This window comes from Lutra lutra, chromosome 10 (genome assembly GCF_902655055.1).
Source record: "Lutra lutra chromosome 10, mLutLut1.2, whole genome shotgun sequence".
Lineage (NCBI taxonomy): Eukaryota > Metazoa > Chordata > Mammalia > Carnivora > Mustelidae > Lutra > Lutra lutra.
In genome coordinates this window covers 44,008,592-44,022,043 of record NC_062287.1, presented here as the reverse complement: position 1 = coordinate 44,022,043, position 13,452 = coordinate 44,008,592, and the positions used below count along the sequence as shown (strand labels likewise).

Below are 13,452 nucleotides of genomic sequence, written 5' to 3'. Positions count from 1 at the left end.
GTGATGGGGCTTTGGGTCTGTCCTATCTGTGTGCCACTCATGGGTCGTGGTAGGACTTGGCTTGTATTTTAATTGTAGTTCTGCTCTCAAAGCCTTGGCTTTGCTGCTTGGGTCTGTTCAGGGCTTACGCTGATTTGGGATGAGCCCTGTATTTGTGCCAATTCAACCACAGATTTAGTTAGAGGGGCCTCCTTTTCTAGATCTTCCTTTATGGGATTACCCCTCTATTCTCTGCCTCACTGGGCCTCCTTTTCTTGGTCCTGGGTCCTGAAGGACAGGGTTTTTCTTGGTGGTATAGCTGCCTGCACCACTGTCATAGCGGCACACACTGAACAGGGCCTGCTTTTGGGACAAAGTGGCCAGAGAAGAGAGTGAAAAACACAATGGGTATTTTTCCTTTCTTCTTTGCACTAAAGGAAAGGATCCCTTTCCATATGCCTTTGGCCAGAAAATCAGAATTTCTTTTCCAGTACCAACTACCTATACTGCTGATGCTTCATCTTATAACGGGTTTATCTTTGGGCCAGAGTCAAGAGAGAACAAAGACAGAAAACGCCATGAACAGCCAGGGATTAATTCCCTACACATTCGGTGGCTCACTTGGGCCCACTCTTCCTTTTGTGAGAAGCAGATAGCTAATCCTGTTTTCCTATTTTTTATTAAGTGCTTTTATTATCATAAAAGGAAAATACCTAGTGCTTGAAAACCTCAGTGTTTAAATCTTTTCTTCTATGGCTAATGCTTAAATCTTTTTTCTTCTATGGAAGTAAATTTTGCATATGATTTCTGAAGACTTTTGATAATTTAATCTTGAAATAATGTAAGTTTTCTACTTTCTGGCTATCCTGTCAAGAATTTTAGCAGAATTAAATGACCATCTGGCATAGTGTGTTAATTGTGGTTGATTGTTTTATATAGTGCATTTTTAATTGCTATCTGATGTGGTTTTTAATTGCATTTTAATTGCCATTGATGACTGATTTTTTTTAAAGATAGAATTCTGCATTTCCTTTGAGAAATTAATAATAAGAAAATGATCATTTATTGAGCATGCGAAAGTTTCCTTCAGTAACATACCATTATTATCTTTATTTTGCTAATGATAAAGTTGAGCTCAAAGAAGTGAAGTTGCTTGTCCATGTTTACAAATGGCAAAGCTAGAATTTGAACTCAACAATCTGTTTCCAAAACCTGCTTTTCTTAATCTTTATGCTAATTGTCATACATTGCACCAGATGCTGGGAATACATAAATAAAAGATTGAATTCATGCCCTCCAGGACCTCTCTGTTTAGTTGGCAAAGCAGGACAATCAGGGGATATTCATAGAACAGTAAGTGCTGTGACTCTTTGACATAGATGTTTTGTTCTTAGATTCATATCTGTGATTAAGGCTTATTCATATTTGGTCTTTCATTAGCCCAATTTTTATTTTTACATTAAAAAAATCAAAATTAGTATTTCTTAAACATCGTTTCATTACGAAAGTGCTGTCCTAAGCTAGACCTTGGATTCACTATTTTGTATTTAGCTAGCCCTTTACTGAGCTTTTCACATATGTCAATACCTGCATTAACCAACACAAGAAGATGGGTTGATATTCCTGTTACCTTTTTACAAAGGAAGTCAGAGTTTAGAGAGTTTAAATGATCCGCCTCACGTTTGCCCAGATTGTAAATAGTGAAAATAAGGTAATTAGAATTCTAGTTGCTTAATTAATAGGAAGTAAATGCCTGCTAAGTACAACTTTTGTATTTATATAAATAAACTTCAAATTAAATTAATGCACTGAAGTCTGACTGTAATATGATGCTTTAAAGCTATTATACTGCTTTTCAAGGTAAAGCATTTTAAATATAAATTTCTTTTTAATTTTACTTCGTGTTGGTTTACTGAAAGAAAAGTTACTAGCATATAAGAGCATGAGTCTGTTGAATTTTGGTTATCTTCACTTTAGATGCTACTCAGTATAGTACTGCTTGTGTTATAGCATTTACATTGTTCCAAAATTCTGCTTTAAATCTGTTTTATCTTTTAGTGTGACAAAAATTGTTACTTGCTTTGGTTTCCTTTTTATTATTACCAAAAGTATGTGTGTGTGTATATATATGTATGTATATATGTAGACTGTTAGAAAGGAGGGAAAAAAAAGAAAACATCCGGAGACTACTACTGTTACCAGCTCATTATAATTCCTGGATCTTTTTTTATTTGCACACATACACAGACAAATACAAGGATCCAGCCCAGAACCTTGCATTTATTACATCTAGATTTCATGTCTCCTAAGTCTCTTTTATTTAACACTCTTAAAAAAGCAGTCTCTCTTGGTAACCTATTTCTAAATAAGGACCTATTGATGTTTTTTTACCCTGCCATTGACAGAAAATGTTTAATGAATGTTTTTGTAGTAGTCATTGTAGTTATTATCAAAACTCAAGGAGAGGGAAATTTCAATGAAGAATTTGCTGGTGGTCACTTTACAAATGCTAAGAGTTAGCCCTGTATCTCATTGTTTTTGACACTTGTTAGACATTGTTTGGGTACAAGTAAAATAAAAGCAATCTCTTTAGTAGAGGTCAAAAGAATGTTGTACACTCCAGTGGTTCCCTATAGAATCAAAGGAAGCTGAGCTGAATTGACAGAGTGCTGTTAGAATGAGACATCTTGAAAATGTTGGTGGGAAGAGCCGATGAAATAAATCAATTTAGTTGGAAACAAAAGATTGAGTTTGGAATTCTTCTATTGGAGAAAGTACAGATAAAGAATTAGATCTTCAGACTACCTCAGGTTTTTGGGACACAAAAAAGCAAATAATGTGATCTGGTTTAGAGAAGTTATTGTATATCCCAAATGCTTGCTGCCTCTGCCTGTCACCTTTTGCTTTTCAAATATATATAGTAACTAATGTGACCTAGAGGAATACTGATAATCACATCACTAGATTAAATAAGGTTTAAAATGAAATAGGAAGATAGGAAGATGGAAGATGTAATTTAATATACATATTGTTAAGAATAGAAAAAATGCAAGTACATCATTGATGAGAAACTTTTTCCTTCAGTAACAATTTCTGTAAATAGATCTTTTAATATCTAGTTCTTTATGCTTTAGTAAAGTTTATTTGTCATAGCAAAGTCATTCACTTATAATATGTTTTTTATATGGGTATATGAATAACAACCCCTTTTCTTTGCCATCAATGGCCTATTTTACCTCTCTCAGTGAATTATGAATTGCAATTATATTCATATCGTGCTGCAATCACAAAATTTAACAGCGTTTGCTCTAAAAGATTTTTTATTTTCTAACTTCGTGTGTAGATATCCATCCCCCCCGCACCCAGGGTGTGTATGTGTATGTAAAGGAGTGTTCTCAAGATTGCTCTTCTCATACACAATGTTAGAAAAAATTGGCTTTCATGGATAAGTTACATGCTATATTTTACCAGTAAAATTGAATGAAAAATTGTTACTTTTTAATTCCTCACCTGTCTGGGGTTGCTCACTTTTCCTAAACTGCAGTTTTAGCTTTCTAATTCTGTAACTGTGTAGCTTTGTAACAACAGAGATGTATGACTTTTAGCCTTAGCTGGGCTTTTAGTACTGCTTGGCAATTCCATTCCTTTCTGCTTTGCTTTTACTTTTAGTCTCATCCCCATCTTTCTTTCTCTCAGTGTCTTTGTCATTCTCAGATTATCCTGTCCTGTGGTTTAGAGAGGGAGAGGGAAAGGGAGGGGACAGAGGGGAGGGTGAAGAGCAGAGGGAAGGAGAGGGAAAGCATTTGCCTATATTTGTACCTTCTCCCTTTTAACTTAGTTGACAGATTGCTGTGTGCTCTTGATCCTGTCTTCCATAGGAATCCCCTTCTGTTGGGATCATTTTCCTCCCTGTGTCTGAACTTCTTCTACCTGACTGACTGCTTCTACTTAGCCACTACAAACTTGTTTAAATCTCTTCTGTCCTAAAAGTATACTGTCTTCAATTTTGTCTCAACCCAGTTCTTTCTAGCAACAACTCATAGTCATTTCTTACCTTTATTGTCAAACTTTTTCAGAGTTTACTTACACTGTTTGACTTTATGTCCTTTTATTTAGTCCTTGGCTTTATTCTTGGAGGCACTCCTCAATTGAAGTTGTAAAGCATTTGACCTCTTTGCAAAATTGGACACTCTTGATTTACTTAAAATTAACCTTTAAAAGTTAAAAGAAAAGTCTTGATCAAGGATGTCTATGTAGTGTAAACAGTCAAATAGCATGCTTGCTGCAGAGCTAATGGAAAGAGAGCAGTGTTCTTTTTCACCTCTTCCGATGCCTGATTTCCACCACCCAGAGGCAACCGCTTGCAACCATTTACGTATTTCTTTTGTTATTTATTTCCTTATGTCTAAATTAACATGTTCACACTGCTGTTTATGTTACGCCGGTCAGACTAAGTTCATACACACACATCAGTTTTATTCCAGTTTCCTCCAGGTTTCCAACCCTCCAATCCAACTCTTTGGATTTCTTTAGATGTGCATTCGGTTTTTAAATTTAGGATTGCCTTTTTCTGTTGTTCTTTTTTTTGCTGGGGGGGGATTACTAATTCTTTAAAATTTATGTTTTGTAGAGCATCCTTTGAATTCTGTCTTCTATTTAGCAAAGGTTGGAAATGAATCCTTGTGCCAAGTTAAAAATCAGAAGAGCGTATTGAACAGATGAATTTGCATCCTCTTTTTTCCCAACCATAGTCTCACAAAACCTTTTTCTTTTGGCCTCATTGGCTTTCCTGCTTGTCTTCGTCCATGCCAAGCATGATCTCACCTACTGGCCTTTACATTTCTGGCTCCATCTGACTGGAATAGTTTTTCCTGGACTCAGTGTTTTTGTCACCCCGAAATTCATGTCAAAACCCTACCTCTCAGTGGGAGGTAATTCAGATTAGATGATGAGCTTTCTCCAATGGGATTAGTGCCCTTATGAGAGTAGAGAAAAAGCTTGCTCCTCTTTGCTTCCAGCTGTCCAGGAACCCGGAAATGAGTCCTCCCCAGACCCTGAATCATCAAGCTATGCCCTTATTTTCTCTTCTAAGAATGGTATAGTTTTAGCTCTTATATTTATGCCCTTGATTTCTTTTGAGTTAATTTTTGTATATGGTAATAAGGTAAGGGTCCAACTTCATTCTGTTGCATGTGGATATTTTCTTTAAAAAATTGTCCTTTCCCTCACTGAATGGTTTTGGTACCCTTATTGAATGTCATTAGGTGATATATGCAAAGGTTTATTTTTGGGCTCTCTATTCTGTCCCACAGAATTGATTGATTACCATAGCTTTGAAATAAGTTTTGAAATCAGGAAGTGTGAGTCCTTTAACTTGGCTTTTTCGAGACTGTTTTGGCTATTTGAAGTCCTTTGGGTTCTGTATGAATTTTAGGATGGATTTTTCTGTTTCTGTAGAAAAAGTCATTGGGATTTTGGTAGGATTCACATTGACCCTATAGATCATTTTTGGTGGTGTTGATTAACAGTTGTCTTATAGTTCATGAACACAGGATGCCTTTCCATTTATGTGTGTGTTCTGTAATCTCTTTTAGCAGTTTGCGTAGCTGTCCATGAACAAGTCTTTTGCTTTATCGGTTAAACTTATTTAGATTTGTTAATTTCTTTTTAGGATTATTCATTGTTAGTATATAGAAAGCAAAAATTCTTTTTGGGTGTTATTTTATATATGGAATCACTGAATTACTTCATGTTCTGTCAGTATTTCAGTGGCAGTCAGGTGATTTGAATGGAACTTAAATGGAAACTAAAAATCAGAAAAAAAATGATAGTTTCTGAATTGAATCCATATACTAGTTTTTTACTTAATCTTTGTTAGTCAGACTAGGGTTTAAAATTATGTAAGTATACTAATTTGAAACTCTGTAGACATGGATGAATACCAGCAGATCAAAATAACTTTTGAAACAATTGCTTGCACTCCTTAATATTATTAAAATGTTCTGAAGATGCTCTTTCTGAAGTATAATGGAGATCATGTATCTCTTAATATGACTTATTGATACTTCTCTAGAAGTTGCTGGAAATATAATCATAATGAATGTTTTTTACAGTTTGGGGGGTATACAGTTGAGTACAGATTATGAATGTGTATTTTTGCTTTTCTTTTTAATTCGCAGGCCACAGAAACACTATTTAGAATGGCAGTAGCAAGAGGAACCATCACAACGTTAAGAAATGGAGAAGTAAGATGAGAATTTTGACATAAATATTATTTATTTCGTAGTATGCAGTTTTTAAAACATAAAATGTGGTGAATTCTGTGATGCTTTATATAACAAATTGAGAAATACATGATGTACATAATACTGAGTGAATCTGACCTACAAATCTATTTTAGTTCATTCATATTGAACCGGATCTTGGGTTGAAAGCAAATTGCTAACTCTTTAATATTGGTTACCAATTGCTTTTACTTTTAAAAGAAGATGACAATTTACTTAATAATAACTTCTGCAAATATATATATTTTTAGTGATAATAATTCTGTACTTTTTCCTTTCTTTTTATTCTGTGTTCCACAGATCTGATACTTCTTTCTTAGGATAAAATAACTTGTAAAGTTGACATTTGTTACAGAGAGAGAGAGAGAAACAAGAGAGAGAAGGTGGGAAAAATGGAATTTAGTCTGTTTGTTTTATAGGTTAGGCTCAATTAAGATAACAGATTCTAAGTTTTTACTGTTCTAAATGCTCCTGAGAATTTTTTTTTTCTCCTGAGAATTTTTTTTTTTAAAGATTTTATTTATTTATTTGACAGACAGAGATCACAGGTAGACAGAGAGGCAAGCAGAGAGAGAGGGAAGCAGGCTCCCTGCTGAGCAGAGAGCCCGACGTGGGGCTCTATCCCAGGACCCCGAGATCATGACCTGAGCTGAAGGCAGAGGGTTTAACCCACTGAGCCATCCAGGCACCCTCTCCTGAGAATTCTTAAAAAAAATTGCTACTACTGAAATAAATTTTCACTCCAGAATTATTACCAGCCTGATTACCACTCTCTCTGCCTTTTCTTTTTTTTTCTTTTTTTTTTTTAAAGATTTTATTTATTTGACAGAGAGAGATCACAAGTAGACAGAGGCAGGCAGAGAAAGAGAGAGAGAGAGAGGGAAGCAGGCTCCCTGCTGAGCAGAGAGCCCGATGCGGGACTTGATCCCAGGACCCTGAGATCATGACCTGAGCTGAAGGCAGTGGCTTAACCCACTGAGCCACCCAGGCACCCCTCTCTCTGCCTTTTCTTAATTTACTTTCTCACCAAGTTGAGGTTGAATATGATGTCATGTTGCCATGTTTTTTCTATTCTACTAGCTGATACTTAAGGATAAAATATAGTGTTCCTCGTTCTAAAATTAAATTCTGTGCCATTTATTGTAGTATTATAATTTAATAACCTAAATATTTAATAGTAGAAGTGACTGAATATCTGAGGAGTTAACTGAAATTGTATTATTGTATGATTATAAGTTTTATTGATCAGTATATCTGCTGTTAGGTGAAAATGTACAATCATTGGGGAATCATATACTCTTAAATGCTGAATTGTATATTGGCAAGGAACTTTGGTAGTAACTTGTAATACATATTTTGTCTATGAAAAAGACTTAACTGATCGCTTTGTATTCTCAACAAACTAGTATGTGGTGCCATTTTGAGAAAAAAATAATTCCCATTAATAAAGTCAGGTGTATTTGTCTGCCTAGAATATGTCAAAATGAATCTCAGAATTTAGTAATTACTAGGTATTTTTTTGGGGGGGGTGGCAATGCATTTTTAAACTTTATGTTCTGTTGCAAGAAGGTAAATGTATGCAAGACAGTTTTTTTTTTTTTTAAGATTTTATTTATTTGACAGAGAGAGATCACAAGTAGGCAGAGAGGCAGGCAGAGAGAGAGAGAGGAGGAAGCAGGCTCCCTGCAGAGCAGAGAGCCCGATGTGGGACTCGATCCCAGGACACTGAGATCATGACCTGAGCTGAAGGCAGAGGCTTAACCCACTGAGCCACCCAGGTGCCCTGCAAGACAGTTTTAAACGTAATCTTTTGAGCATATCAACACATATTTGATATGTACATATTTTATATAATGGAAAGGAAGTTGTTAAAGCAGCTGGCTTTTTTTTTTTTAATCTTTTTTTTTTTTTTTAAGATTTTATTTATTCATTTGACAGAGAGAGATCACAAGTAGGCAGAGAGGCAGGCAGAGAGAGAGGAAGAAGCAGGCTCCCCACTGAGCAGAGAGCCCGATGTGGGGCTCGATCCCAGGACCCTGAGATCATGACCTGAGCCGAAGGCAGCGGCTTAACCCGTTGAGCCACCCAGGCGCCCCATATAAGCAGCTGGCTTTTGATCCATTTCTCCCTCCCAGTTACCAGTTACTGGGGATTGCCACAGGTTACTAACCTCATTAAGAGGTATTAATGTTGGACAGAGGGTTTTTTTTTTTTTTTTTTTTTTAGATTTTTATTTATTTATTTGAGAGAGAAAGAGAGAGAGCTTGCACACTCAAGCTGGGGGGTGGACAGAGTGAGAGGGAGAAGCTGGCTTCCTGCTGAGCAGAGAGCCCAATGCGGTGCTGGATCCTAAGACACTGAGATCATGACCCCAAGTGAAGGCAGAAGCCCCAACTGACAAAGCTACCCAGGTATCCCTTGGAAAGAATTTTTAAGCACTCTCTGACTTTAAGTTTTGAAAGTGAGGTTAAAACTATTAAGTTGCACATTTTTTTTTCTTTTATATTTTAAGATCTCTGGAAATGGAATGTGTCTTCTCATCAGTGATACCTCATAGTAATTCTGCGATTTCTTCTAAGTCTCTGATATGTTAACATTGATAAAAGATAATATTTTGTATTTTAAAAAATACAGTGATGTGGTCAGTATTCAGTAAATGGCAGTTAGGATAGGCTACAGAATAGTTTTAATTTAATTTGACTTGGAAAATAGAAAATCAAGACAAAACAAAGATATTATTAAATATGTGTATATACAAGTGGCATAGATTTTTGGAGCTGCTGGGCTAAGTACTATGGAAATAGATGATATAACATGCCTCTTGCCTTTAGAGGTGTTTACTCTGGTTGAGGAAACAATTGCATGAATACCTGGAAAAAAATCTGGCAGAGTAGAAAATGCCTAGTCATGTTGAGTTTGGAAGTAACTGGAGTCCAGAGACCACTTGGAATGTGCTAAATTTTAGTATCAGGGCAACAAAAGAGAATTCATTTGGTAGTAGGAGAAATGCTAAAAGGTTAACAGTTTAGGGAATTATTTAAACAGAAGCTGTAATCACCATATTTATCATATTGGAAAATTTATGAAATACTAAGGGAGGAGAGGGGCAAGCAGTTTACTTATCCTGGGGCACTTAAATAATTGTTCTAGCCTATTGCTGTTAAGCAGAGATTAAGAAGTATGCCTTTACTCCTTTCCCTTTTCTATTCTTTTACCAGAAGCCCTCATTTGACCCATGAACTCCTTGGGCCCTCTTGACCCACATATTAGCGGGGTTAGTTCCTTTTTCTGCTAATTCCTAATTCTGCTTAAAACGAATTTGGGTTTATATATATGTGCACTTAGATGCCAGGCACTGTAATACTTAAAACCCAGTCTCTCCCCAGAGAGAAAGTAACACACACTTGTTATTCATTTAATCACCTCATCCTGCTTCTCTATGCTAATTATGTCTTTTATTTTATTACTTGGTAATAAAGGCTACATTTATTTTTGAAAAAAAAAAAAAAAAAAAAAAAAAAAAAAGAAGTAACTCCATGACCGTGCTACCAAGTAGGAAGAATAAAGACTGGTATATCCAAATTACGAAAAGATCAGTCTTTGAGTAAGTTATTGTCTGGTTGCACTACGACACTGACATTTGCTTGTCCACCCTTCCCTGTGTTCTGACTTTAAGCCTACGCTTTGTCTAGTTATTGGGCATTTCTTCCTGGACGTTTTAAGAAATGTTGAGACCAGAAAACCTGGTTCCTCTCTCAGAAAATAAGAAGATAGTTGTTGAAGGGTTTGAAACTGGCTTTAGAAGTTATAGTAAATCATTGGAGGATTTAAACAAAGGGGTGACACATTATCTTTTTAAAATCTTCACCGAGGGAAATTATTATGCTCATTTTATAGATAAAATGAGGCTCAGAGGATTTAAACATTTTGCCTTTGATCAAATAGCCACGAAATGGGAGAGCTAGGATTTGAGCACCAGTCTGACTCTAATGCCCACTCATTCCACTGTACTGTATAGTCTCTGCCAATGTAATTCACTTACTTAACAGTTTTCTAATTATTTAGTTATCCTATAGCTCGACAGCTGAAAAATAGCAGAGTAGCTAAGACCTCTAAGATTATGTGATCAGCCATGATTTTTTACGCCTTCTGATTATCACTGTTCCCTCTTAGTATGTATAAAGAAATATGTGACTTAAAGTGAATGGAAAAAATACTGACCCTTCACAGTTCTGTTTAGTCACTAGATGTCTAACCATGTTGATATGCTTTTTGTACAGTCCTGTGTGAGGGCTGGATCTTTAGTATCTTGATTAAATTGTATAAGCTAGGAAGCAGTTTTTTGGGAAGAATTTTTTTTTAAAGACTTTGTTTACTTATTTGACAGAGATCACAAGCAGGCAGAGAGAGAGGGGTGGGGAAGCAGGCCTGATGTGGGGCTTGACCCCAGGACCCTGAGATCATGACCTGAGCTGAAGGCAGAGGCTTAACCCACTGAGCCACCCAGGCGCCCCTGGGAAGACTTTTTTAAAAAAAATTTATAACATACAAAATATGTGTTGATTGATGATGTTATAAGGTTTGCAATCAATTATAGACTATTAGTAGTTAAGTTTTTTGGGGAATCAAATTTATATGCAGTTTTTTTGACTCTGCTGGGGGTTGGTGTCTCTAGCCTTCATGTTGTTCAAGGGTCAACTGTAGGTTTTTTTTTTTAAATCACATTTCCCTGAGAATTTACTATATGCGTGCTTATATTGAGTAAGCCTGTGAATCAAGAATTTATACTTTACTTCCTTTCCAAGTAGAAGAGCCAGCTTTGTGTGCTGGAAAGGACACTAGTCTGCATGCTAGTCCATGTGGATTCTCTTCCTGGCTTTAATAACTATGTGATCTTGGGCAGTTTATTTAATTTCTCACAACTTCAGATTCATACTTTAGAAAAATGATTTGATCAGTTGATCTTTAAGCTTTAACATTTTCTACTTTAGGCAGCTTTATGTGCTCTCCTTCCTCCAGCCCCCCCCCCCCCCTTTTTAAGTAGACTCTATGCTCAATGTGGAGCCCACTGCAGGGCTTGAACTCACGACCCTGAGATCAAGACTTAAGATGAAATCAAGAGTTGGATGCTTAACAAGTAAGCCACCCAGACGCCACCCCCTCTTTTTTAAAAAAAATGTGGTTCTTAGCCTTTACTGTACATAACAACTGCCCATGGAGCTCCAAAATATTTTGGTGTGTGGGCTCCATCCCCAAAGACTTTGTCCATCGTGTCTAGCTTTGGACTCCATTATCTATATTTATATAGATCTACTAATCTATTATAGAACTACTACTTATCTAGTATACACAGCTACTAAAATCTACTGATTTTAATGCCTAGCCACCACTGTAAGCTATTTTAAAGAAGTATTTTTCACTCTTAAACGTCTTCTTTGAACTCAAGAAACACACAGTCTGAGTAAGATGAAACAGATGATAGCAAGGAGTTTGAAGTGTATTTAAAGATTTTTGTATGTAAAGCAGAGCACAGCAGCATGGATTTGGCTGTTTTGGAAAGATGGTTAAGGGATTTGATTCAGTATCTAGTTTTGTTTTCTATTACTGTGTGGTATTAGGTATTCTGCATGTTTTATTAGAATGGAAACCTTTTTTTGCCTTTCTGGGACATGCTTTAAATAACTAATAGAGAATATTTTGCTTTAAATGTAATTGCTGGAGTAAGGATAGGAACTTTTTGGTATGGATTTCTGTTTCTTCAGATTTAGCCCCTGCCTAGCACATAATAAGGATTTTAGTATATGTCTGGTGAACCAGTAATAGAGTTATTTAGAACTTATGTGGCAAATGTCACTTTGATTTAATCAGCTCTTAGTTTAAGATAAATATAGCCATAAAAACAGATTTATATGTTTAATAAGTACTAGGGCTATATTATTTCAAAATGATGATGAAATTTGTAATAAAATGATATATTTTTTGACAAAACTTTTTCATGAATTGAGGACTATTTGAAGAGACTATGAAATATACATATTTGATGTTCAACCTTGTTCACAAAGTTAATTGATTATTCAGATTTTAAGATCCATTTCCAACATTGCTGAAATTGTTAAAAATTATATACAGTTTAGTATAATACTTTACATATTTTTTCATCTTCGTGAATAAAAATTATTTATATAAAGAAATCTAGAAGTAAGCTTTCATACATTTATATTTTTAAAATTGGATTTTTTTCCTAGTTAAATATTTTATATATTTTTACTGTTTCTCTTTTAATACCACCTAAGGAAATATGTAAGTCTTTAATAAGTGAAGTGTTAGTATTTCAAATAGTGAAGTCTGTAGCCTGGTGTCTGGTGAATGCCAGGAACTAATGGCTTATAAAATCTGATCAAATGAATAAATATTTACTGAGAGCATCTTTTTTTTTTTTTAAAGATTTTATTTATTTAACAGAGAGAGAGAGATCACAAGTAGGCAGAAAGGCAGGCAGAGGGGGTGGGGGAAGCAGGCTCCCTGCTGAGCAGAGAGCCTGATGCGGTGCTTGATCCCAGGACCCTGAGACCATGACCTGAGCGGAAGGCAGAGGCTTAACCCATTGAGCCACCCAGGCGCCCCTATTCATAGTATCTTAAAGACAGCTAACACATGGCACTGGGGTCAGATCTGGTGTCCCTTCCCTTTCTTTTCTTCTCCAAATATTAGTTGGGTGTCAGGCACAATACTAGGTTCTGGGTTGTAATGGTAAATAAAGCTAATAGGTTGCAGCTCTGAGGAAGCTTTATATTTGGTCCAGTGGCTGAGTCCATAACTTGCCACTTGCCACTTATGACCTTGCTACTCTGTGTCTTCTGCTGTAAATAGGGTTAAAACCATCCTCTTCATTCATTACTTTGTGAGAAACCAATGAGATAATATGTGTAAAGCAGTTAACACAATGTCTGGCACAAAGTAAGCCTATTAGAATTTAGCCTATCCTAAATGATAATTTTTGTTTTTTTTAGAGCGAGAGAGTGGGGTGCGGAGAGGGGTAGAGGGAGAGAGGGAGAAAATCTTAAGCAGGCTTCATGCCCAGTGCAGCACCTGAGATAGGGCTTGATCTTACTACCCAGAGATCAGGACCTGAGCTGAAATCAAGTCAGATGCTTAACTGAATGAGCTACCCAGGTGCACTGATAACTTT

The 13,452-nt window shown here is 36.0% G+C and overlaps 1 protein-coding gene across 3 annotated transcripts in view; it reads left to right on the top strand.

The window, feature by feature from the left end:
* TMEM135 (transmembrane protein 135) overlaps positions 1 to 13,452 on the top strand; it is a 253,981-nt gene that overhangs the window by 93,187 nt on the left and 147,342 nt on the right. For 2 of the 3 annotated variants that reach the window (XM_047691065.1, XM_047691062.1), the window contains exon 5: positions 6,159 to 6,224. The exons of the other annotated variant lie outside the window; for it this stretch is intronic. In XM_047691065.1, the coding sequence (XP_047547021.1) occupies positions 6,159 to 6,224 (66 nt within the window). The remainder of the gene's footprint in view (positions 1 to 6,158; positions 6,225 to 13,452) is intronic. 3 annotated transcript variants of the gene reach the window in all.